General features: G+C 43.8%; 1 protein-coding gene across 1 annotated transcript in view; it reads left to right on the forward strand.

Moving 5' to 3' along the window:
- The window catches only part of DPH1 (diphthamide biosynthesis 1), a 455101-nt gene that overhangs the window by 362523 nt on the left and 69448 nt on the right, over positions 1 to 23130 (forward strand). The window contains exon 7 of the mRNA XM_082245828.1: positions 16601 to 16757. Coding sequence (XP_082101954.1) covers positions 16601 to 16757 — 157 coding nt within the window. The remainder of the gene's footprint in view (positions 1 to 16600; positions 16758 to 23130) is intronic.

Below are 23130 nucleotides of genomic sequence, written 5' to 3' on the forward strand. Positions count from 1 at the left end.
TTTTTGTTGGCCGTCAACACAACGGCCGATTTTCCGTCAGTCAGTACAGATTTCGGCAGACAAAAATCTGATGAGCAAGACTGGGCATGCTCAGAGAAGAAAAAACGCACGGAAAGTAAACCAGCACATGACATCACTTCTGAAGTAGATTTTTGTTGACCGAGAAAATTTGCATGCAGTCTAGGCACATTCCAACCAACAAAACACAACTTGGACAAAAGTCGGATGATCGGTCGGCCGATAATCGTTGCGTGTGTACGAGGCATAACTCTACAGAATTGCCATGCTTGTGTGAAGAAAGAAGATTTTCGGTGGCATCACCCATGCCCATTCAAACTGTCTGTGAGCATCTGTGATGATCTGAATTATGATGTAACCCATAACAGAACAGACAGTGCTTTTTTTGCCATGTTTCCATAATTATGCCAATAATGTTTGATATGTTATTTGTTGCTGTGAATTATTGCCCATCACAGGTCTCTGCACAGCTTTCAGAAACAATTATAATCTTGTTATATTCCTTTAGTCGATGTTTCTGGATAGTCATCCTAGTAGAAAAATGTATATATTTTTCTTACATTATGTTCTTGGACTTGTTTCCATTCCTGGAATAAAGGTAATTTTGATTTATATATGCAACGCTTGTATCTGCATTGCAAAATATTCATGCTGAGCCGGGCTTGTTTCATGATCACTCTCCGGGTTTAAAGAATTAGATAGCAGCCTTGCTGCATATGATGCATTTCTGAATATGGTGCAGTGAACCTGAATAAATGTTTATTGTAGGCTGATGATCAAATTTCATTCCAAGCTTCCAGGCATAGGATGAGCAGACAGTTTACTAAAAGGTGTATACTGTGTGTAGAGAGCTCAGTGGGGGTTGTTAAATATAAAATTATTCTACACAGTGTGCCTTTCATTTTATAATATTGCTGTTAAAGCGGACCTTATTCAGTTTTGACAGTTCTCACATAAAAAGCATATTTACAGCTTGTAAAGAATATTTACTGAATATAGATGAATGTCTATAGCCTGGTCAAAACAAATATACTGTATTATCTGTGTTTTTTAAAGCTGAACTTGAGGTAAACCGCTAAATACATTGACAAAATAGATATATTGGGGCAGTCTTACCTACAAAAGGATTTGTATCCCTGTCAATCCAGTCCTGAGATTTACACAGCTCTGCCACACAGTACGACTCTGTTTTTCTGAACAGGGGACCTGGTTCTTTCCCTTATGCAGTTATGCAGCACTTACAGATTTTGTTCCTCCCACAGCTTGTGGCTGGTAAATGAAAGGAGAAGCATCAGACTGATAGCTCACTTCTCTGTCACTCTGCTCTCTTATCCTGTTGGCATGTTATTTGTTAGCACACAAGCACTGCAGTACAATAGATTGGCTTTTGGGCTGCTTCATAAGTTGATACTATGTGGAATTCAGGTACTTGCAAGGCTTGTATCGAACAAAATAAATGTATTGATGTATTAATAAAATATTTTTCTCTTACGTCCTCCGACAGTCACCACCTCTTCATATTCGTCACTAATGGGGTTATTGACCTTTGCTCCGTAGGAGTAGCTAGGCCACAGAATATATTAATATCAAAGCTTTTAGCATATCCCACCCCCCAGGGGGTGGTCCCCTCAGTCCATACCTCCCTGCTTCCTGCATTTCCAACTCAGTTTCTAATGCCTAGCTCAGGAGTATGCAGGCTGTTCCTGTGCTGGGGCTCTTAGTCTCAGCTTCTTTTCTCTTTTTGGTTTTATTTGAAGTTTTTTCTCTTTCTTTTACTTAGCTGTTTATTTTCAGCGTTAGTTAGTTTCTTCTGATGAAGATGATCGTGCGGAGCTGGGTCTGTCTGGCCACCCTGGATCCCAGGGCTCAGGGCCAGGGGCTTCCCAGCCTGCCATCGAGCGTTCAGCTTAGGTTTTGCCCTGGCACATTGAACGACCCATCCCTGTTCGCTGCAGGGATGCTATCGGTGAGGTGGCTACCTCACTGGACGCCATTGCGGTTTCGCACCGCAACTCCACTGCGTCATGCTTGCGACACTCCCTGTCCTCAGTACTGCGGTTTGGTCGCTGGAGCAGGCTCCCCACGCCATCCGGACTGGTAAGTGTATCTCTATGTGGGGACCTGTCTTTTTTTGGGTGTCAGTCTGGGACTGTGTGACCCTGCATGTCTGTGTGGCTGCTGTGCTCCCTGTCAGCTCCTGTGTGCACTTGCTGCCTGTGTGTGGGCTGTGAGGGGGGGGCTCTCCCGCTCTGCTGGGTGTCATATGAAGCAGTGAGATTTTAGACATGCTGTGCGGCGATCCGCCATTTTTTCTGGGGCAAAAATTATGGTGGCAGGTCCTGTGCACACGTTTTTGGCGCCAAACGCCGCCATTTTGAGCGGCGATCGATCCCACATGTCAGCGCCATGTTCTCTTTGCCCAGGGTTTTGTCCTCAGCCAGCGGCCATGTTTGTGTAGCCTTACAGAGGCTTCATAGGGGCGGTCAGTCTTGCATCACTTCCTTTTCCTCTGGGACAGCGATCGGTGCAGCAGCCTGTGTGAGCTCTCCAGGTTTTATATCTCCTTTTTTCCTGTATTCCTTGCCCAGTTTCTTATCCCTGTGGGGGTCAGTGTGTTCAGTGGGTGCGGTGGGCAGCGCTCGCCGCGATCTTAAAGGGGCAGTACCCTTTATTAATTTTTTGCTGGGGCATGGATTCTCATTATTGCAAGTTTCCTCCCACCCTGGTGGGAGGCCAAGGGGCTGCTGCTTCCCCCGAGGGGGCTGATCTGGCCACTATTGTGGCAAACTTGGCTGCTCAGGTGCAGATGCTGGTGGCTGATCGATCCACTAAACGGCCCAGGGTGTCTATTTCCTCTGATTCAGAGGGCGATGGGGCTGCTATGGCTGGAGTGCCCTTCTCAGGGTCTCACTCATCCCTGGACCTTGTGGGGTCTGACGGGGAGGCTGAGGTGGAAGGGGTTGATAATTCTCCCCCTGGCTCGTCTGAAGAGCTTGCACTCATGGATGAGTTGGTTGCTTCTATCAAGCAAACGCTGCATTTGCAGGATGAACCATGTCCTCCTGCTTTGTTGTCCTCTTATGGGACGCAGAGGAAACGCAAACATTGCAGGTTTTTCCTTGCTCTACGGAATTTCAGCGCGCGGTTGATGAGCAATGGGCAATTTAAAAAAGCCTTTTGCTGTACCGAGTAGGTTCAAGCTGCGTTATCCCTTTACGCCGGCTATTGATGAGCGTTGGTGTGTGGCTCCTCAGGTGGATCACGCGGTGGCGATTTTGAATAAATCAACTGCGATCCCTGCTGAGGATACCCCGGTTTTCCGGGACCCGACGGACAGGAGGTTGGAATCTCTGGCCCGTCATGCTTATACGGTTGCTGGCTCTATGCTGAAGCCTATTTTTGCTTCCATTATGGCAGCCCAGGCTATTGCGGATTGGACGCAGGTGCTCAAGCGCACTCTGATGGCTGACTCTGCCCCGCCGACAACTTTGGCTATGGTGGATCAGATTCATCAGGGTGTCATGTATTTGTGTGACGCGGACTTGAATTTAGTCCCTTTGGCTGCGCGTCTTTCTAGTGTGGCGGTCTTGAACCGTCGCCTGATATGGCTGAAATGTTGGTCTGTTGATCCTTCCCGCAAGACTTTAGCTAATTTGCCCTATGCGGGATCTCGCCTTTTTGGCGAATCTTTGGATACTCTGATAAAGGGAATTTCTGGGGGTAAGAGCACTCTCTTGCCCCAATCTCACAAGAATAAGTTTGTTCGTGATAAGAAGAATGCCTCGTTTAGACCCTCTCAGGGGTCCTTTCGTGCCTTTCGGTCGCACTATAAGGGCAAGCCCTTCAAAGGCCAAGGCTCCCAGAAGAAGCCGTGGACGGGTAAGCAGATGTCCGGCCAGTCCGGATCCGCTGCCCATAACAATGCAGCCTGAAGGGGCACCCTCACCCGCTTCTGGGGTGGGGGGACGTTTGCTCGGTTTTCTTCAACCCTGGCTGGACCGCGTTCGGGACAGGTGGGTTCAGGAAATCGTTCGATCTGGATACAAGATCGAGTTTCTCTCTTGGCCGGCGGGCAGATTTTTCCCCTCAAACCTTCAGCTGACTCCGGAGCGCTTGCAGGATCTGCACCTGGCGGTGCGGGACCTGCGGGCCCAGGGAGTGGTGGTTCCGGTGCCTCATCGGGACAGATTTCGGGGGTTCTATTCCAATCTGTTCACTGTGCCCAGAAAGGAGGGCAAGGTACGTCTGATTCTGGACTTGAAAGCTCTGAACCGCTTTGTGGGGGTTCGCAAGTTCCGCATGGAATCCCTGCGATCAGTGGTGGCTGCCCTGGTTCCGGGGGAATTCATGGCCTCCATCGACTTGAAGGATGCGTACCTTCACATCCCCATTTTCGAGGATCACCAGAAGTACCTTCGGTTTGCCATTGCGGAGGATCATTATCAATTCGTGGTGTTGCCCTTTGGTCTCGCTTCGGCTCCGCGGGTTTTCACCAAGGTGCTTGCGCCGGTTCTGGCCTTATTGAGGGCCCAGGGCATTTCTGCCCTGGGGTATCTGGACGATATCCTGATTCGGTCCGCGACCAGTCAGGGCCTGGTGAACGACCTGTCCATCACGATGCAGACTCTGCAGGAATTTGGCTGGACGATAAATTTTCCAAAGTCAACGTTGTGTCCTTCAGTTCGTCTTCCCTACCTGGGGATGATTCTGGACTCGGTTCAAGCGAAGGTCTTCCTGCCGGAAGACAAGCTTCGGACACTTCAGTGCGAAGTCAGGTCCCTCAGGGACGATCAGTGCTCGTCCCTCCGGACGTGTATGAGGTGTCTGGGATTGATGGTTTCGGCCTTCGAGGTGATTCCCTTCGCCCAGTTTCACACACGGGAGCTTCAGGCGGAGGTCCTGGCCAAGTGGGACGGGCGTCCGCAATCTCTGGATCTGCGGCTGTCGTTGAGCCATCTCACCCGAAGGGGTCTTTTGTGGTGGCTCCAGTCCCCGGCGGTGTCGGGGGGCAAGTCATTTCGTCCTTTGTCATGGACGGTGATCACCACGGATGCCAGCCTGTCAGGCTGGGGTGGTGTTCTGGGCGTTCTGTCCGCCCAGGGAACTTGGTCGGAGGAGGAATCCTCCCTTCCGATCAACATTCTGGAATTGCGAGCGATAAATCTCTGTCTTCTGCGTTGGACGGCCAGGCTTCAGGGCCGTCCAGTTCGGGTACAGACGGACAATGCCACAGCAGTGGGCTACATCAACCACCAAGGGGGCACCAGGAGTGCCCGAGCGGCTCGGGAAGTAGCCGACATTCTGTCTTGGGCCGAGACGCACGTCCCGGCGATATCTGCAGTTCACATTCCAGGGGTGGAGAACTGGCAGGCGGATTATCTGAGCCGCCAGACCCTGGACCAGGGAGAATGGTCCCTTCACCCGGATGTCTTCCAGATGTTGTGCGCGAAGTGGGGGTCCCCAGATGTGGACCTGTTCGCGTCTCGTCTGAACAACAAGGTGGAAAGGTTCGTGGCAAGGACGCGCGATCCTCGGGCAGACGCCTCAGACGCGTTAGTGGCGCCCTGGCATCAGTATCGCCTGATGTATGCCTTTCCACCGATTCCGCTGCTGTCCAGGCTCCTTCGCAGGTTAGCCTCGGAACCGCACGCGGTGATTCTGGTGGCACCGGACTGGCCTCGCCGGTCTTGGTACGCAGACCTTGTGAATCTGGCGGTCGACGCTCCGTGGCGTCTGCCACTTCGAGAAGATCTCCTGTCTCAAGGACCGATATTCCATCCTGCTTTACAGTCGCTGGCTTTAACGGCCTGGCTGTTGAAAGCCAGGTCCTGAAGGATAGGGGTCTTTCCCCTGAGGTCATTCCCACTTTGATCAAGGCTAGGAAGGCCTCTTCGGGGAAGATTTACTACCGTACTTGGAAGGCTTACTTTGCCTGGTGTGAGTCCAGGGGGTATTCCCCTCGCTCGTACTCGGTGTCGAGAGTGTTGGCTTTCCTTCAAACAGGCGTGGACCAGCGTTTGTCGTTGGCCACGATTAAGGGTCAGATTTCTGCGCTGGCCGTTCTCTTTCAACGCCCTGTGGCGTCTAACTCTTTGGTTGGCACCTTTGTTCAAGGGGTGCGACATTTGGTCCCTCCTAGGAGGGAGCCTTTGTCTCCATGGGATTTGAACCTTGTTCTGTCCGTGTTGCAACATGCTCCTTTTGAAAATATCAGGGAGATCTCGTTGTCTCTGTTGTCCAAGGAGGTTGCCTTCTTGGTGGCGATCACTTCGGCTCGCAGGGTGTCGGAGCTGGCGGCCTTGTCCTGCAAGTCTCCGTATTTGGTGATTCACTTGGATAAGGTGGTCTTGCGACCTAACCCATCCTTTCTTCCGAAGAGGATCTCAGAATTTCACCTCAATGAGGATATTGTTCTGCCTTCGCTTTGCGCGAAGCCTAAGCATCCGAAGGAGGTGGCTTTGCATTCCTTGGATGTTGTTAGGGCGATCAGGGTTTACCTGTCATCTACTAAATCCTTTCACAAGTCAGATTCTCTCTTTGTCCTTCCTGAGGGACCTCGGAAGGGCATGGCGGCGTCGGCTGCGACCATCGCAAAATGGATCAGACAGACGATTGTGCAAGCCTATGCTTTGAAGGGGAAGGTTCCTCCTTTTCCTGTGAAGGCGCACTCTACCAGGTCTCTGAGTACGTCTTGGGCCTATCGTCATCAGGCTTCTGTGGCCCAGGTGTGTAAGGCGGCGACTTGGTCGTCCGTTCACACCTTTTCACAATTTTACAAAGTGGATGTTCAGGCATCGGCAGATGCTTCCTTTGGCCGTAAAGTTCTTAGTGCGGCGGTTCCTTAGGGTCCCTTGTTTGGGTCCTTGGCTGTTGGGGCGTTTTTACCCCTAGGTTACTTGTTCTTTCCTGGGTTGTTGCTCCTGTTGAGCACGTTTTCCTGTTGCCCAGTTGGTTCTCTTACTTTGGTAAGGTTCCTTTCTCTGATGTGGGTACTGCGTTGCTTTAGGCGCGGCTGCTTTTTTCCCACCCCTCATGTCTACAATGCTATGGGACGTCCCCATTAGTGACGAATATGAAGAGGCGGCGACTGTCGGAGGACGTAAGAGAAAACTGAATTTTTGTAAAATCTTACCTGTAAAATTCCTTTCTCTGAGTCCTCCGACAGTCGCCGCCCCCGCCCCTCTTTTGGGGTTTGTTTATGTACTCTACTGCTATGCTACTGAAACTGAGTTGGAAATGCAGGAAGCAGGGAGGTATGCACTGAGGGGACCACCCCCTGGGGGTGGGATATGCTAAAAGCTTTCATATTAATATATTCTGTTGCCTAGCTACTCCTACGGAGCAAAGGTCAATAACCCCATTAGTGACGAATATGAAGAGGCGGCGACTGTCGGAGGACTCAGAGAAAGGAATTTTACAGGTAAGATTTTACAAAAATTCCGTTATTTATATTTGTGTTCTTTGCGCTCATATATGTTCTAAAAGCAGAGACTCTAGAGAATAAAATGGTGGCAGATCCAATTTTGTTATGTCAGATAATAATAGCAAAAACTCAAAATTTTCAGTAAAAAAATGCATTAAAGTTAATTTTAGAGCACAAGAGCACACATATGCCAAATATTACCCAATTTTTTTGTAAAATATAAAAGATGAGATTGCACCGAGTAAATAGATACCCAACATGTCAAGCCTTAAAACTGCCTGCACCCCTGAAATGGCGACACACTTTGGTACCCTATATTTTCCATAGGCAATGTTTTTAAAAGTCATCATTTTATAGTTAGCCATGAATAATGGTCCTAGAATTACTGCTGTCATTCCAGCTTGTGTAGCGATAGGTAACTTAGTGCAAGGCAACGTTTTCTTTAGTAGGTGCCCCTGGCACAGATTGCCATTGGCTCCTGCTGTTGTTTACATTTGTATGTGCAATGAGGAGAGGGTTAAAAGCTTGGGTGTAACTTCATTTATTTATTTATTTATTTTTTACACTTTTTTTGTCACTACACTTTATTTTTTATCGTATGAGATCACCAACTCACCGGGGATTGCTTCCACCTGAGAGCTGGCTTTTCAGATTTACACACATGCAGCCAGTGTGTGTAAAACCCCCAGTCTGCCTACATAATGACATATGTTGGTGGCAGTAAAGGGGTTAAAACGTGTCTTGTGTATCTGTGTGGGTTTCAGCCCTGAATAAAAAAAAAAAACAGGAAATCGGCATGATGTAAATCATTTTAATAATATATAGTACATTTAGAACACTCCTCCTTGTATAATTTGTGATTATATACAGTATATTGTGAGATTTAGCTTCAAACAAGTAGTTTTCCAAGCCTGCTCAACAGAATGTGTTTTAGCGCTTTTATTCATCCAAAAAACTTACAGAGGTTGCTTAGCATAACAACATGGACATTGATGTAATAAAGGCCAATAGGCTGTTCATTTTGCAAGGCAAGGGAATTTCCCTTAGCTGAGTGAGTGAGGGGAACCTCTGCTGACTTTCATCATCAATCATGTGCAAGCAGAAATGCGTATTTTTTTTGTTTGTTTTTTTTCTTGCATGTTATTGGGTATTATTTGCAGAGGGAACTTTGACCATATTAAGGCTCCGTTCACATGTAGGCGTTTTGGGGGCGTTTTTCTGCTCTGGGATCAGCTCTCATAACGCCCAACAAGACAAATCCTATTTATTTCAATGGCCCCTGTTCACATCTGAGCGTTTTGACGCAGTGAGCAAAACGCCCAACGCTCAAAAAAGTACATGAGCTTCTTTTTGGGCAGATTACAGGCGTTTTCCATTGGTCTCTATTCAATCTAAAAATGCCTGAAAAAACGCCCATAAAAACGCCTGAAAAAAACGCCTGTAATAGCAACGCCAAGATGTGAACGTAGCCTTACTAAACTAAGTGAAAATTCCCTGGTAAAGTGAACAGCCTTTTTGCCTTTAGTAAATCAACCCAATTGTGTTGATTAGAATTTTGTATTGTATGTCACATGTAAGTGATTTCGGCCCCTGTCACATATACTGACCGTTCATTTCATCGGTTCAGTCATTTTTTTTTTGTCATCAGTTTTTTTTTTTTTCAGTCAACATCAGTTTTCCATCCTTTCATCCGTTTTTCATCATTTGTCATCCGTTTTTCATCATTTGTCATCCGTTTTTCATCCATTGTCATCCGTTTTTCATTCGTTTTTCATCTGATCCGTTTTTTTTTTTTTTTTTATGGATGAAAATTAGGGCTTTCATCCGTCCAAAAAACGGATGTTGACAGAAGCGGATGAAAACGGATGTAAATGAATGATCATCCATTTACATCTGTTTTTCCATAGAAATGCATTGATGTCCGTTTTTCATCCATCAATGGATGGATGAAAAATGGACAAACGGTCTGTATGTGTGAAAGGGGCCTTATTCCCCCATGTTTATATGATCAATAATAAAAAATTAAAAAAAAAATTGGGACATACACATCTATGCAGGAATTGGCTGGTTCATTACATCTTGAGAATTGTTTGAACATATGTTCCTTCTTTTTTGTTTTCACTTATCAACCCTTATGGCCTTTATTATCATGGGTATTAAACTATAATGAATTGGCTAGGTTAGTCTCAGCAAATTCCATTAAAATCATAGATTTCTACAGATTTAAGGAATCCTGTGGTTCTAAAACCCTTCTGTCACTGCAAAGCTGGTAAATGCATAAATAAAAGCTTCTTTTGGTTTAAAAACATATACAAGCTCCAGACAGCGCAGTAGCTGGTATTTACTGTCGTCCTCTTTTTTGATGTCTGCCCTGGGGAACCATAAAATAACATTTTGCCATGTCTCCTCCAGCCTGTCTGTTAAGAATGTTAGGGAGGACATTGAGTGAGCGGGGAGACAGGGAATATGTGAGAGCACAGCATCTTCAGCTTTTCTAGACAAGGAAGGTACTGCACATGTGCGAAGATTGTACCAGGGAAATGGTGGCTCCCAGGACAACTTTTAATGTGCATTATGGCATTCTACAGTAACTTTCTTTTTTTTATTTAAGAACAGGTGCTCATTGATTTGGTGCATGGGTAAAATGTATTTTAGGAGTTGTAAAGGCTCAAGGTTTTTTTTATCTTTATGCATTCTATGCAGGAAGGTAAAAAATCTTCTGTGTGCATCTCCCCACCAACCCCCCTAATACTTACTTAAGCCCCATATCGATCCAGCAATGTGCATGAGAGCCTCGGCTTGGCTAAAACAGCAGCGGTAGCCATTGGCTCCTGCTACTGTCAATCACAGCCAGTGAGCCAATGAGAGAGGTGTGAGGCCAAGCCCTGCTCCATGTGTCAATGGGCACACAGAGCAGCCTGCTTTATATGGGAGGGACCTGGAGCGCCGGTGAGGGACCGAGAAGAGGGGGATAGGGGCTACTCTGTGCAAAACCAACTGAACACAGCAAATAAGTATAACATGTTTCTTATTTCTAAAAAAATAAAATGTCACTTTAAGTGTTATCTTATTTTCAACAATCTCTGTTACTTGCTATTTTAGCAACTATGCATCTGACATACAGCAATAGGTGACTGTACAATGAAGATTTAGGCCAGCACAGTGTGATTTCCAATTAGTGTCCATGTGCCTCAATGACATACATACATACATTTAGTAGTCATCTATGTAGCTGTGGCTTTTCAGTTGTTAGTTTATTGATGGGGAGGGTATCTTTTTTTGAAAACAAGCTTATAGGAAAGGGTAGCCAAAGGCTGTCTGCTGATGTTCCTTACATTTGCTGTTAAAATTTGGTTTTCAGGAACATTTGTTGAAATTATTATTATTGTTACTAATATTATAAAGGTTTTTTATAGTGCCAGTTTAAAAAGCACTTTGCAAAATAAAGGGAGACAGTACAGTTGGAATACAATTCAAAACAAGAGCATTAGAAGGTCCCTGCTGATGAGAGCTTACAATCTAAAGGGAATGGCAGGTGATACCAAAGGCAGTAACTGTGGAGATTACTATTTTTAAATAATTCTCTGCACAGTCTATGCCTTAATTATTCTAAACTCCCAAAGAAAATATGCCAAAAAATAAACTGAAAATACCCCTGATTGCTACTCACACTGATACGTGTTTCCCATACTTAGCAGAAATAAATACAAAACAAAGTGCAGCAGAAGCTTCCTGTGTCTGTAACTCCTACACGTCCATATACATTAATACTGTATACGAGCTTAAAAAACATCACTGTGCTATATATATATATATATATAGATAGATAGATAGATAGATAGATAGATAGATAGATAGATAGATAGATAGATATATATATCTATATATATATATATATATATATATATATATATACAGTATCTCACAAAAGTGATTACACCCCCCCACACTTTTGTAAATATTTTATTATATTTTCATGTGACAACACTGAAGAAATGACACTTTGCTATAATGTAAAGTAGTGAGTGTACAGCTTGTATAACAGTGTAAATTTGCTGTCCCCTCAAAATAACTCAACACACAGCCATTAATGTCTAAACCGCTGGCAACAAAAGTGAGTACACCCCTAAGTGAAAATGTCCAAATTGAGCCATTTTCCCTCCCCGGTGTCATGTGACTTGTTAGTGTTACAAGGTAAGGTCTCAGGTGTGATCGCTCTCACTCTCACATACTGGTCACTGGAATTTCAACATGGCACCTCATGGCAAAGAACTCTCTGAGGATCTAAAAAAAATGAATTGTTGCTCTACATAAAGATGGCCTAGGCTATAGGAAGATTGCCAAGACCCTGATATTGAGCTGCAGCACGGTGGCCAAGACCATGCAGCGGTTTAATAGGACAGGTTCCATTCAGAACAGGCCTCGCCATGGTCGATCAAAGAAGTTGAGTGCACGTGCTCAGTGTCATATCCAGAGGTTGTCTTTGAGAAATAGACGTATGAGTGGTGCCAGCATTGCTGCAGAGGTTGAAGGGGTCAGCCTGTCAGTGCTCAGACCATACGCCGCACACTGCATCAAATTGGTCTGCATGGCTGTCGTCCCAAAAGGAAGCCTCTTCTAAAGATGATGCACAAGAAAGCCCGCAAACAGTTTTCTGAAGACAAGCGGATTAAGGACATGGATTACTGGAACCATGTCCTGTGGTCAGAACAAGATAAACTTATTTGGTTCAGATGGTGTTAAGCGTGTGTGGCGGCAACCAGGTGAAGAGTACAAAGACGTGTGTTTTTCCTACAGTCAAGCATGGTGGTGGGAGTTTCATGGTCTAGTGCTGCCTGAGTGCTTCCGGCACTGGGGAGCTACTGTTCATTGAGGGAACCATGAATGCCAACATTAAATGTAAAATACTGAAGCAGAACATGATCCCCTCCCTTTGGAGACTAGACTGCAGGGCAGTATTCCAACATTATAACGACCCCAAACACACCTCCAAGATGACCACTGCCTTGCTAAAGAAGCTGAGGGTAAAGGTGATGGACTGACCAAGCATGTCTCCAGACCTAAACCCTATTGAGCATCAAACAGAAGGTGGAGGAGCGCAAGGTTTCTAACATCCACCAGCTCTGTGATGTCATCCTGAAGGAGTAGAAGAGAACTCCAGTGGCAACCTGTGAAGCTCTGGTGAACTACATGCCCAAGAGTGTTAAGGCAGTGCTGGAAAATAATGGTGGCCACACAAAATATTGACACTTTGGGCCCAATTTGGACATTTTCAACTAGGGGTGTACTCACTTTTGTTGCCAGCGGTATAGACATTAATGGCTGTGTGTTGAGTTATTTTGAGGGGGCAGCAAATGTACACTGTTATACAAGCTGTAGACTGACTACTTTACATTGTAGCAAAATGTAATTTCTTCAGTGTTGTCACATGAAAACAAATAATATATTTACAAAAATGTGAGTGGTGTACTCACTTTTGTGAGATACTGTATAATTATACTACCAGAAAAAAATCTAAATTAGAACACTACTTATTTGTACATTATACGTGCATCATTTTCACATTTATGTGATATAATAATTCTATACAATCTAAATTAGAAAAGCCCTCAAAAAAGTTTGTGTCTGTTGTGATTAATAACTCCACTGTGTGCTTGTACCAGTCCTTATGCACTGACTCCACGTGAGTTTCACCACCTTTTCACTCAATGCGCTTATCCGAACAAATCAACCTATGGACTAAATAATTCACCATGTGCTTTCCCCTTTGAGGGGTCTCAGCCATCTCCTTAGGGTATCTCCAGATTTACCATCAGGCCACCTCCTTACTCCAAATCTTCTTTTTAGGAACAGAGATACAAAACAATAACTCTTCAGCAGCTCCTCAGCTCTGAGAAATAAAAAAAAAAAAACCATCTTCATGCTTTACCCCCTAAAATATACACTTTAATAAATTATAAAGAATTACACTCACATAGATAGTTGTCTTTAATGTCAGCACAAAAACAATAGGATCACTTTAAATTGAAAATACATTGCCCCCTTAAGACCTTGGCTTCGGCATTACCTCAGAAAACCTAGCTCTGTCCAGCTACTTCCAGGTTTATGTGATGAAGTCACAGGCTCTGCCCTGACGTGTTTCGTCACTACACCATGTGACTTCCTCAGGATTACAACTGTTGCCCTTGAGGATGTCACATGGTTTAGTGACAAAAACAATATGGCCAAAAGTACGTATTTAGTACTGATCAAGTCATGTTTTGTCTCGTAGTTGAACCTGTCCCCAACACTGCAACACTGTTTAGTTTACTAGGTGCAAAAATGTCCTCCATCAAAGTTGCAACATTCCTAGATCCTGTCCCTCAACACCGTGGCACACAATAACACACACATTCTGGTTAGCATCAATATCTATAAATGCTTGTGAGATGAACTCCATAATTTTTTTTACTGTGTGGGCTTCCTCTCAAAACCTTGTCCTTTACTGCCCCCAGAAAAATAAATGATAGGTATCAGGTCGGGGGAGTGAAGTGGACAAATGTTGTCACATCACTCAATCCAATGCTGTGGGAAGGTTTTGTCAAGGTAACACTGTCCCAACAAAGCAAAATGAGGAGAGGCCCCATAGTAATATACAATAGTGTATAATGTAAAAGTGATGTATACCTACTTTTGCCCCACCCGGTAAATGTGTTTTATATAGAATAAAAATCTGTAAGGCTTGAAATAAGAGAAAGGATTTAATTAGGGCTAGTCAGGTTTAATGGGGTTATCCAGGATAGATTAAATAAGAAACATAAGCTTACTTTTTTGGTACTTATGGCATCTCTGATTGATAGATCAGAAGCTTGCTTGTCAAACCAATAATGTTGGGTGTGCGCTCATTGGTGTCAGTTGTGACTAGAAATGTATGGGCACATATTCCATTGTCCAGAAGAGGACACATGTTGTGTGAGTGCCAAGAGAAGCAGGATGCAGTGTACTGGTGGTATGGTGCTTTATCTGTTTGAGTTGAATGAAGGATCCCTTTAAAAAATAAACTACATGTCCAGCCATGTTTTTAGGTTAGGAATCGTTAGTGTTTCAGTGACATGAAATTGTAAATCTAGATATCTCCCAAGTGATGCCAAACGATGCCCCACACTAATGGTGCTGTCAGCATTCTGTTTAGAGTGTCATTAATCCCACATAATTAAAAGCAATCAATAAATGCTGTATTACATGCTGTTTATACTCACTTAGTCACAATGGGATTTTTCTGTATTCTGCAAAAAAAACTGGTTGATCCTTTTGTTCTCAATCTCATCCTTCTGTCCATGTCCCCATTGCAGTTGCGGATTTTACAGAGCAGTGTTGGCAGCTCTGCACATGCTCAGTTTGCAGTGTGTTTCTATGTTTAGCATTTCCTCCCTATGACATCTGAGCAGCCCATGTGACTACAGAGTCACACGTGTGGGTGTATACACAGTGGTAAATGACAGCCGACTCCCTCACTCCTCCTCTATGCCCACTAACTAGCTTAAAACAATGAGTGCATTGCCACCCTCCCCTATACTTACCTCATTCGATCCAGCGATGTGCACGTCTGCAGCTCTTCTCTCCCCTCACTTCTGGGTCTCACTGGCTTTGCTGGGGCACCGGAAGACGTTGGCTTCCAGTGCTGTCAATCAAAGCCAGTGACGAGGAAGCAGGCAGAGTCCCACTGTCTGTGTCGATGTATGCAGCAGAAGGGCTCTGGAGTGAGCATGCACGAGTGCCCCCATGGGGAGCAGCTGCACTGGACAGAGAGGAGGAGCCAAGAACACCACCTGGTAACTGAGAAGAGGAGGTTCAGGGCCGCTCTGTGCAATTCCATTGCACAGATCAGATAAGTGTAGAACTGTTTGTTATTTTGAAAATAAAAAAAATCCTTTACAATCACTTTAATTATTTATTTTTACTCTGTGTCCCAAAGGTATTTTTTCTTTATTTTTTTGAACATGTGACCAGCAGCAGAGGACTAGAAGCTCCTCCTGCCATTGTTTCCTTACAGACAGGCTGGGAAAGAGCTGAGTCATATAACAGCTGTTTATGGAATAGGAAAAAAGGTATTTAGATGTTTTTTTACTACAAATATTTATAGTGCTATCACCCACATACAGAAAGAGAAAGGCTAATATAAATCAAACCGTGTGTGTAGTATCACTTTAAAGATATATAAGCTTATCAATCCCTGTTCACATCATGCCAAATCGGAGCCCATTGGCGGCAACAGCACCGTTTGAATTGGTGCAATGCCGACTTTGCGGCGCTGCACTGGTTCCCAAAAGTAGTTCCTGTACTATTTTTGGCAACTTCAGGGGTGATTTCAATAGACATCTGTGCATGAATCCGCACAGATGTCTTTCACATCGCCCCCGAACTCACACTGAAATGCGGGTTTGAAATAGTTCAGCTGAACTCTCATGCTTTCAAACCCTCCCTCAGTGTGAACGTGGGCTCAAGAAGTTTTAAGAACTGTCACTTTTAAATATAGTCTGTAGAGCAGTTTATTAGGATAACTTTGTCTCACGGCATTAGGACTCTTGTTCAGCCTAGGTTCACACTGAGGCGGGTTTAAAATTGTGCGAGTTCAGCTGAAGTCGTACGATTTCAGACCAGCATTTTCGGTCTGACTTCTGGGCGATTTCACGGACATCTGTGCGGCTTCCTGCACAGATGTCTATTGAAATCGCTCCCGCAGTCAGCAAAAGAACTGCGGAAACTACGTTTGAAAATAGGTGCGGTGCCGCAAAGTCGGCATCGGACTGATTCGGACGGTGTCATTGCCGGCAATAGGCTCCGATTTAACATGTCAAGTCACCCCAATGTGAACGTGGGCTCAGGGTCACTAGGGCAGTGTATCTGTCTGTAACAAATTTGCATTGCTGGAAAACATTTAAGTAAGAATGTTACACATTCATTGTTGAGATTCCACTAAATGGAAATTCTGCAGCAGTGAAATTCCAAATCGTCAAATCAGAAGTCATTCTGGTGTAAACAGAGGAACCAACTAGTGGTATTGAGGTTGACAGAAGAGATGTGCAAAGAGCGCCTAGCTGTCTAGGTACCTGGTCATTACATTTACAGCTGAGTTGTTATCCTTACAAGGCTTGACAAATTTCCTTTTTTTTACTGTAGGTATGATCCATATAATAAAGTTTTCTCCAGGGAGTATTACAACCACAAGACCATGTTGGAAAATCGAAGTCAAGCAATCAAGTCTGCAGTTGGTGCGAAAACGTGGGGCCTCATTCTTGGTACTTTGGGACGTCAAGGTTCACCTAAAATACTAGAGGTAAGAACAAAACCTGGTTTTCTTGCAGTAATCAAGCAGCAAGCATGAAAATAATATATTCTCGAGCTTTTGATTAAACTCACACCTGTGTCTTCCTCTTTAAGACACTTTCTTTCTTTCTTTTTTTTTTTAATGCAGCTTCTCATTAATTGAAAATCGCTGGAGGATTTGACACTGAAGTATGTGATGATGACTGAAGTTAGAGAACAAGTGATTTCTTAAAATATTACTTGTAACCGCTTCGTTGCCAAATAGCCACGTAGAATCCAATCTGGTGGTTCTCAGGGTTGATTCTAATGGTTAACACATTGCTGGAGGACATCTAAGACCAGCACATATCTGTCCCCCCTTTTGCTTGTGCCCTGAACGTAATCCTGTTGCATGAATTCACCTCCCCTCCTCCAGGGAGATACATTTTTAGTCCTTGTTAATCTCAGCAAGAATTTTTTTTTTCCTCCTCATTTACATATTTCTTTGCAAATAAGGAAGAGTGAGGTCACTGTCATCCTCCCATTTCTTAGTTCCCAAAGCAGATCATTAAAATGGACACATGTGCCCGTTTTAATTAAAGCTTGCATGACATGTAGGCCTGAGCCCAGAACTGGTGGCGGTTTTGTAGGATTCCATGCAGCAGGGAGAAGACAGTGTAGGCACTTGGGTGCCATGCTGTGCGTGTGAGTGGAACGCGTGTGTGTGAAGTGCGGGGAAGGATTGAGTGCTGTGTGGATACTCCGATTAGCTCCGAGGGAGTTCCAGGTGTTTGAGTGCGGCACTGATAGTGAGAGGTGTAATTTGTGTGAAGGGTTGTGGGGTGGATTTTTATCAGTGTGTGTGTGTGTGTATATGCAGAAGCATGTGTTGGATCGCTGCTTAGGGCTGCGTCGATGGATTAGGTCTGTATATTTTACCAGGGTCTTTTGTTATAACTCCCAGCAGCACCCTGTCGCGTTGCTGCTAATGAGTATTCCTCTGTCTACCCTGTGTAACGAGGACAGGTCTCATTAATCTATTGGCTGCAATTACAGAACCACAATTATTATTTGCACTTCTCATTAAATGAACTTGGAATGGTTATTGTTGGTTATTTATCCATCCACTCCCATCCCATGTGGAAAACAGAGGGCCTTAATTAACTTCTAGCATGGGAATAAAGGCAGGGGCTCAGACAGAAGCTCAAGCAGGAGGGGTGGGTGACAGGGAATCATTGTGTAAGAAATAATTTGTCATCCTCACCCTGTCCCCACATCTCAGGTAGACATCAGATGCACATTTTCTAATAAAATGCCTTCTTGCCTCTCTTGTCAGATAACGTGATGTGTAATAAATAATGATAGTAAAAATCCATTAGCTGCTTACCTGCCGGTGGTCTGCCGCCACACTTTGATTCAGGCAGCGATCCCTTGGCAATATTAACACTGCCGGCTCAAGGGAACTGAAGTGACACTAACACAAAGGGGAACCAAGGTGAAAGTTTATCTGCTCCTGGCGTGAAGGGGAGGCTAAATAAAAAAAAAAAAAATGTTAAAAAACCTTTTCGCCGCCTGCATAAAATCAAATTATGTTCCGCTAAAGCAAGGCTAGACAAATGTGAATAGATTAATGGCGTGTCTGAGGTCACAGACCTGCTGCAGTTTGCATGTTGTTGAATATAAATAAAGATTACCCTGAAAAAAGAGAGAGATTACTGGATTGTACAAAGAACATAACAATCTGATTGTCAGTAGCTAGGCCAAATTCCTGTTGGGGAATTCTTTAGCTTTTACATAATTATGACATACTGTATTTATTAGTTGTTTATAATAAGAAAATCTTTAATTGTACATTTCAGTTCAAGGTGACATGTTTCAGTAAGAAAGTCCATTCTGTTAACCTGTATCCTATGATCATGTGATCTGTTATAAATTCAGCAGGTTTTTATAGTGTCTCTGGGCATTTCAACAGCAATGTAAAGTAGTTCTGGGTTTTACAGCTTCAGTGTCTGGGATCTATACATGGTGATACTTGAAACCTGAAAGCATATAATGGATATAAAAAGTCTACACAATCCTGTTAAAAGGTCAGGTTTCTATGGTGTGTGTGTGTGTGTGTGTGTGTGTATATATATATATATACAGTCAGGTCCATAAATATTGGGACATCGACACAATTCTAATCTTTGTGGCTCTATACACCACCACAATGGATTTAAAATGAAACAAACAAGGTGTGCTTTAACTTTAGACTTTCAGCTTTAATTTGAGGGTATTTACATCCAAATCAGGTGAACGATGTAGAAATTACAACAGTTTGTATATGTGCCTCACACTTTTTAAGGGACCAAAAGTAATGGGACAGATTAACAATCATAAATCAAACTTTCACTTTTTAATACTTGTTTGCAAATCCTTTGCAGTCAATTACAGCCTGAAGTCTGGAACGCATAGACATCACCAGATGCTGGGTTTCATCCCTGGCGATGCTCTGCCAGGCCTCTACTGCAACTGTCTTCAGTTCCTGCTTGTTCTTTGGGCATTTTCCCTTCAGTTTTGTCTTCAGCAAGTGAAATGCATGCTCAATCAGATTCAGGTCAGATGATTGACTTGGCCATTGCATAACATTCCACTTCTTTCCCTTAAAAAACTCTTTGGTTGATTTCGCAGTATGCTTCGGGTCGTTGTCCATCTGCACTGTGAAGCGCCTTCCAATGAGTTCTGAAGCATTTGGCTTAATATAAGCAGATATTGCCCGAAACACTTCAGAATTCATCCTGCTGCTTTTGTCAGTAGTCACATCATCAATAAATACAAGAGAACCAGTTCCATTGGCAGCCATACATGCCCACGCCATGACACTACCACCACCATGCTTCACTGATGAGGTGGTATGCTTTGGATCATGAGCAGTTCCTTCCTTCTCCATACTCTTCTCTTCCCATAACTCTGGTACAAGTTGATCTTGGTCTCATCTGTCCATAGGATGTTGTTCCAGAACTGTGAAGGCTTTTTTAGATGTTGTTTGGCAAACTCTAATCTGGCCTTCCTGTTTTTGAGGCTCACCAATGGTTTACGTCTTGTGGTGAACCCTCTGTATTCACTCTGGCGAAGTCTTCTCTTGATTGTTGACTTTGACACACATACACCTACCTCCTGGAGAGTGTTCTTGATCTGGCCAACTGTTGTGAAGGGTGTTTTCTTCACCAGGGAAAGAATTCTTCGGTCATCCCCACAGTTGTTTTCCGTGGTCTTCCAGGTCTTTTGGTGTTGCTGAGCTCACCGGTCCGTTCTTTCTTTTTAAAGATGTTCCAAACAGTACATTTGGCCACACCTAATGTTTTTGCTATCTCTCTGATGGGTTTGTTTTGTTTTTTTTAGCCTAATGATGGCTTGCTTCACTGATAGAGACAGCTCTTTGGATCTCATATTGAGAGTTGACAGCAACAGATTCCAAATGCAAATAGCACACTTGAAATTAACTCTGGACCTTTTATCTGCTCCTTGTAAATGGGATAATGAGGGAATAGCACACACCTGACCATGGAACAGCTGAGCAGCCAATTGTCCCATTACTTTTGGTCCCTTAAAAAGTGGGAGGCACATCTTCAAACTGTTGTAATTCCTGCACTTTTCACCTGATTTGGATGTAAATTAAAGCTGAAAGTCTGCAGTTAAAGCACATCTTGTATGTTTCATTTCAAATCCATTGTGGTGGTGTATAGAGCCAAAAAGATTAGAATTGTGTCGATGTCCCAATATTTATGGACCTGTGTATATGTATATATATATATATATATATATATATATATATATATATATATGTGTACACAGTATCTCACAAAAATGAGTACACCCCTCACCGTGCTTATATATATATATATATATATATATATATATATATATATATATATATACGGTATCTCACAAAAATGAGTATACACCTCACATTTTTGTAAATATTTTATTCTATCTTTTCACGTGACAACACTGAAGAAATTACACTTTGCTACAATGTAAAGTAGTAAGTGTACAGCTTGTATAACAGTGTAAATTTGCTGTCCCCTCAAAATAACTCAACACACAGCCATTAATGTCTAAACCGCTGGCAACAAAAGTGAGTACACCCCTAAGTGACAATGTCCAAATTGGGCCCAATTAGCCATTTTCCCTCCCCGGTGTCATGTGACTCGTTAGTGTTACAAGGTTTCAGGTGTGAATGGGGAGCAGGTGTGTTAAATTTGGTGTTATCACTCTCACTCTCATACTGGTCACTGGAAGTTCAACATGGCACCTCATGGCAAAAAACTCTGAGGATCTGGAAAAAAAAAATGTTGCTCTACATAAAGATGGCCTAGGCTATAAGACGTTTGCCAAAACCCTGCAACTGAGCTGCAGTACTGTGGCCAAGACCATACAGCGGTTCCACTCAGAACAGGCCTCGCCATGGTCGTTTAAAGAAGTTGAGTGCACGGGCTCCACATCATATCCAGAGGTTGTCTTTGGGAAATAGACGTATGAGTGTTGTCAGCATTGCTGCAGAGGTTGAAGGGGTGGGGGGTCAGCCCGTCAGTGCTCAGACCATTCGCTGCACACTGCATCAAATTGGTCTGCATGGCTGTTGTCCCAGAAGGAAGCCTCTTCTAAAGATGGTACACAAGAAAGCCCGCAAACAGTTTGCTGAAGACAAGTAGACTAAAGACTTGGATTACTGGAACCATGTTCTGTGGTCTGATGAGACCAAGATAAACTTATTTAGTTCAGATGGCGTCAGGCGTGTGTGGCGGCAACCAGTTGAGGAGTACAAAGACAAGTGTGTCTTGCCTACAGTCAAGCATGGTGGTGGACGTGTCATGGTCTGGGGCTGCATGAGTGCTGCCAGCACTGGGGAGCTACAGTTCATTGAGGGAACCATGAATGCCAACATGTACTGTGACATACTGAAGCAGAGCATGATCCCCTCCCTTCAGAGAATGGGCCGCAGGGCAGTATTCCAACATAACGACCCCAAACACACCTCCAAGACGTCCACTGCCTTGCAAAAGAAGCTGAGGGTAAAGGTGATCTGGCCAACCATGTCTCCAGACCTAAACCCAATTGAGCATCTGTGGGGCATCCTCAAACAGAAGGTGGAAGAGCGCATCCGATCTAACATCCACCAGCTTCATGATGTCGTCATGGAGGAGTGGAGGAGGACTCCAGTGGCAACCTGTGAAGCTCTGGTGAACTCCATGCCCAAGAGGGTTAAGGCATTGCTGGAAAATAATGGTGGCCACAAAAAATATTAACACTTAGGGCCCAATTTGGACATTTTGACTTAGCGGTGTACTCATTTTTGTTGCCAGGAGTTTAGACATTAATGGCTGTGTTTTGAGTTATTTTGAGGGGACAGCAAATTTACACTGTTATTCAAGCTGTACACTCACTACTTTACATTGTAGCAAACTTCTTCAGTGCTGTCACATGAAAAGATATAATAAAATATTTACAAAAATGTGAGGGGTGTACTCACTTTTGGGAGATACTGTGTGTGTGTGTGTATATATATATATATATATTTATATATATATATATATATATATATATATATATATGTGTGTACAGTGGGTATAAAAAAGTCCACACACCCCTGTTAAAATGACAAATACAGTCTCCTGCACTCGAGTGCTATGTTAAAGGGCTTCTAGGATCTTGCTGCCCTCTCAGGATGATGGGTATCCATATCGACTAAAAACATAGAAAACAAGAGAAGGGCACCGATATCACAAGACATTTTATTGAGAAATTAAAAACCATGTCATAAATTATACTCACAAACATGTGCTAAAGATGAGCAAGGTTTCTTTTTGCAATCCGGAGACCTCCACAAAAGAAGTGTTTTTCAGTACAGCAGGAGGACTGGAAGGCGTCCGTGGTGATAGGGCTAGGGCTGACGCGTTTCAAGGGATTACCCTCTTCATCAGAGCTCTGATCCCAAATGACTATCTAGACATTTATAGAGCCCAGTAAAGTGGATAGGCCCTGCCCCTTTAACATCATTCACATACAAGTGGTGACTTATGATACAAAAAAACGCATGAAAACATTCATTAGAAGATGAATTACTCAATGAAATTAATTACTAATGGCATTAGATCTTCTATCTCTCCCCTCTATAAGTAACATCTGCAAAGGCCCTCAGGTCATGTATGTATACATTTAAAGTCCTTAAGTCCCCTTGGCGATCCCTGATTTATAAAGGAAGGTGTAGGCTCAGAACCCCCTTCTTATATTGATACAAGTCACTTTACTGAGGAGCCCTGCTGGTCAGGGATTTTTTTGAACACATATAAATGTAAGTGTGCCTTTTAAATTTGGGATTATAATTTACTATTATATACAGTTTATGAGGGATTTTACTTAAC

This window comes from Pelophylax lessonae (genome assembly GCF_965119305.1).
Source record: "Pelophylax lessonae genome assembly, chromosome: 2".
Classification (NCBI taxonomy): domain Eukaryota; kingdom Metazoa; phylum Chordata; class Amphibia; order Anura; family Ranidae; genus Pelophylax; species Pelophylax lessonae.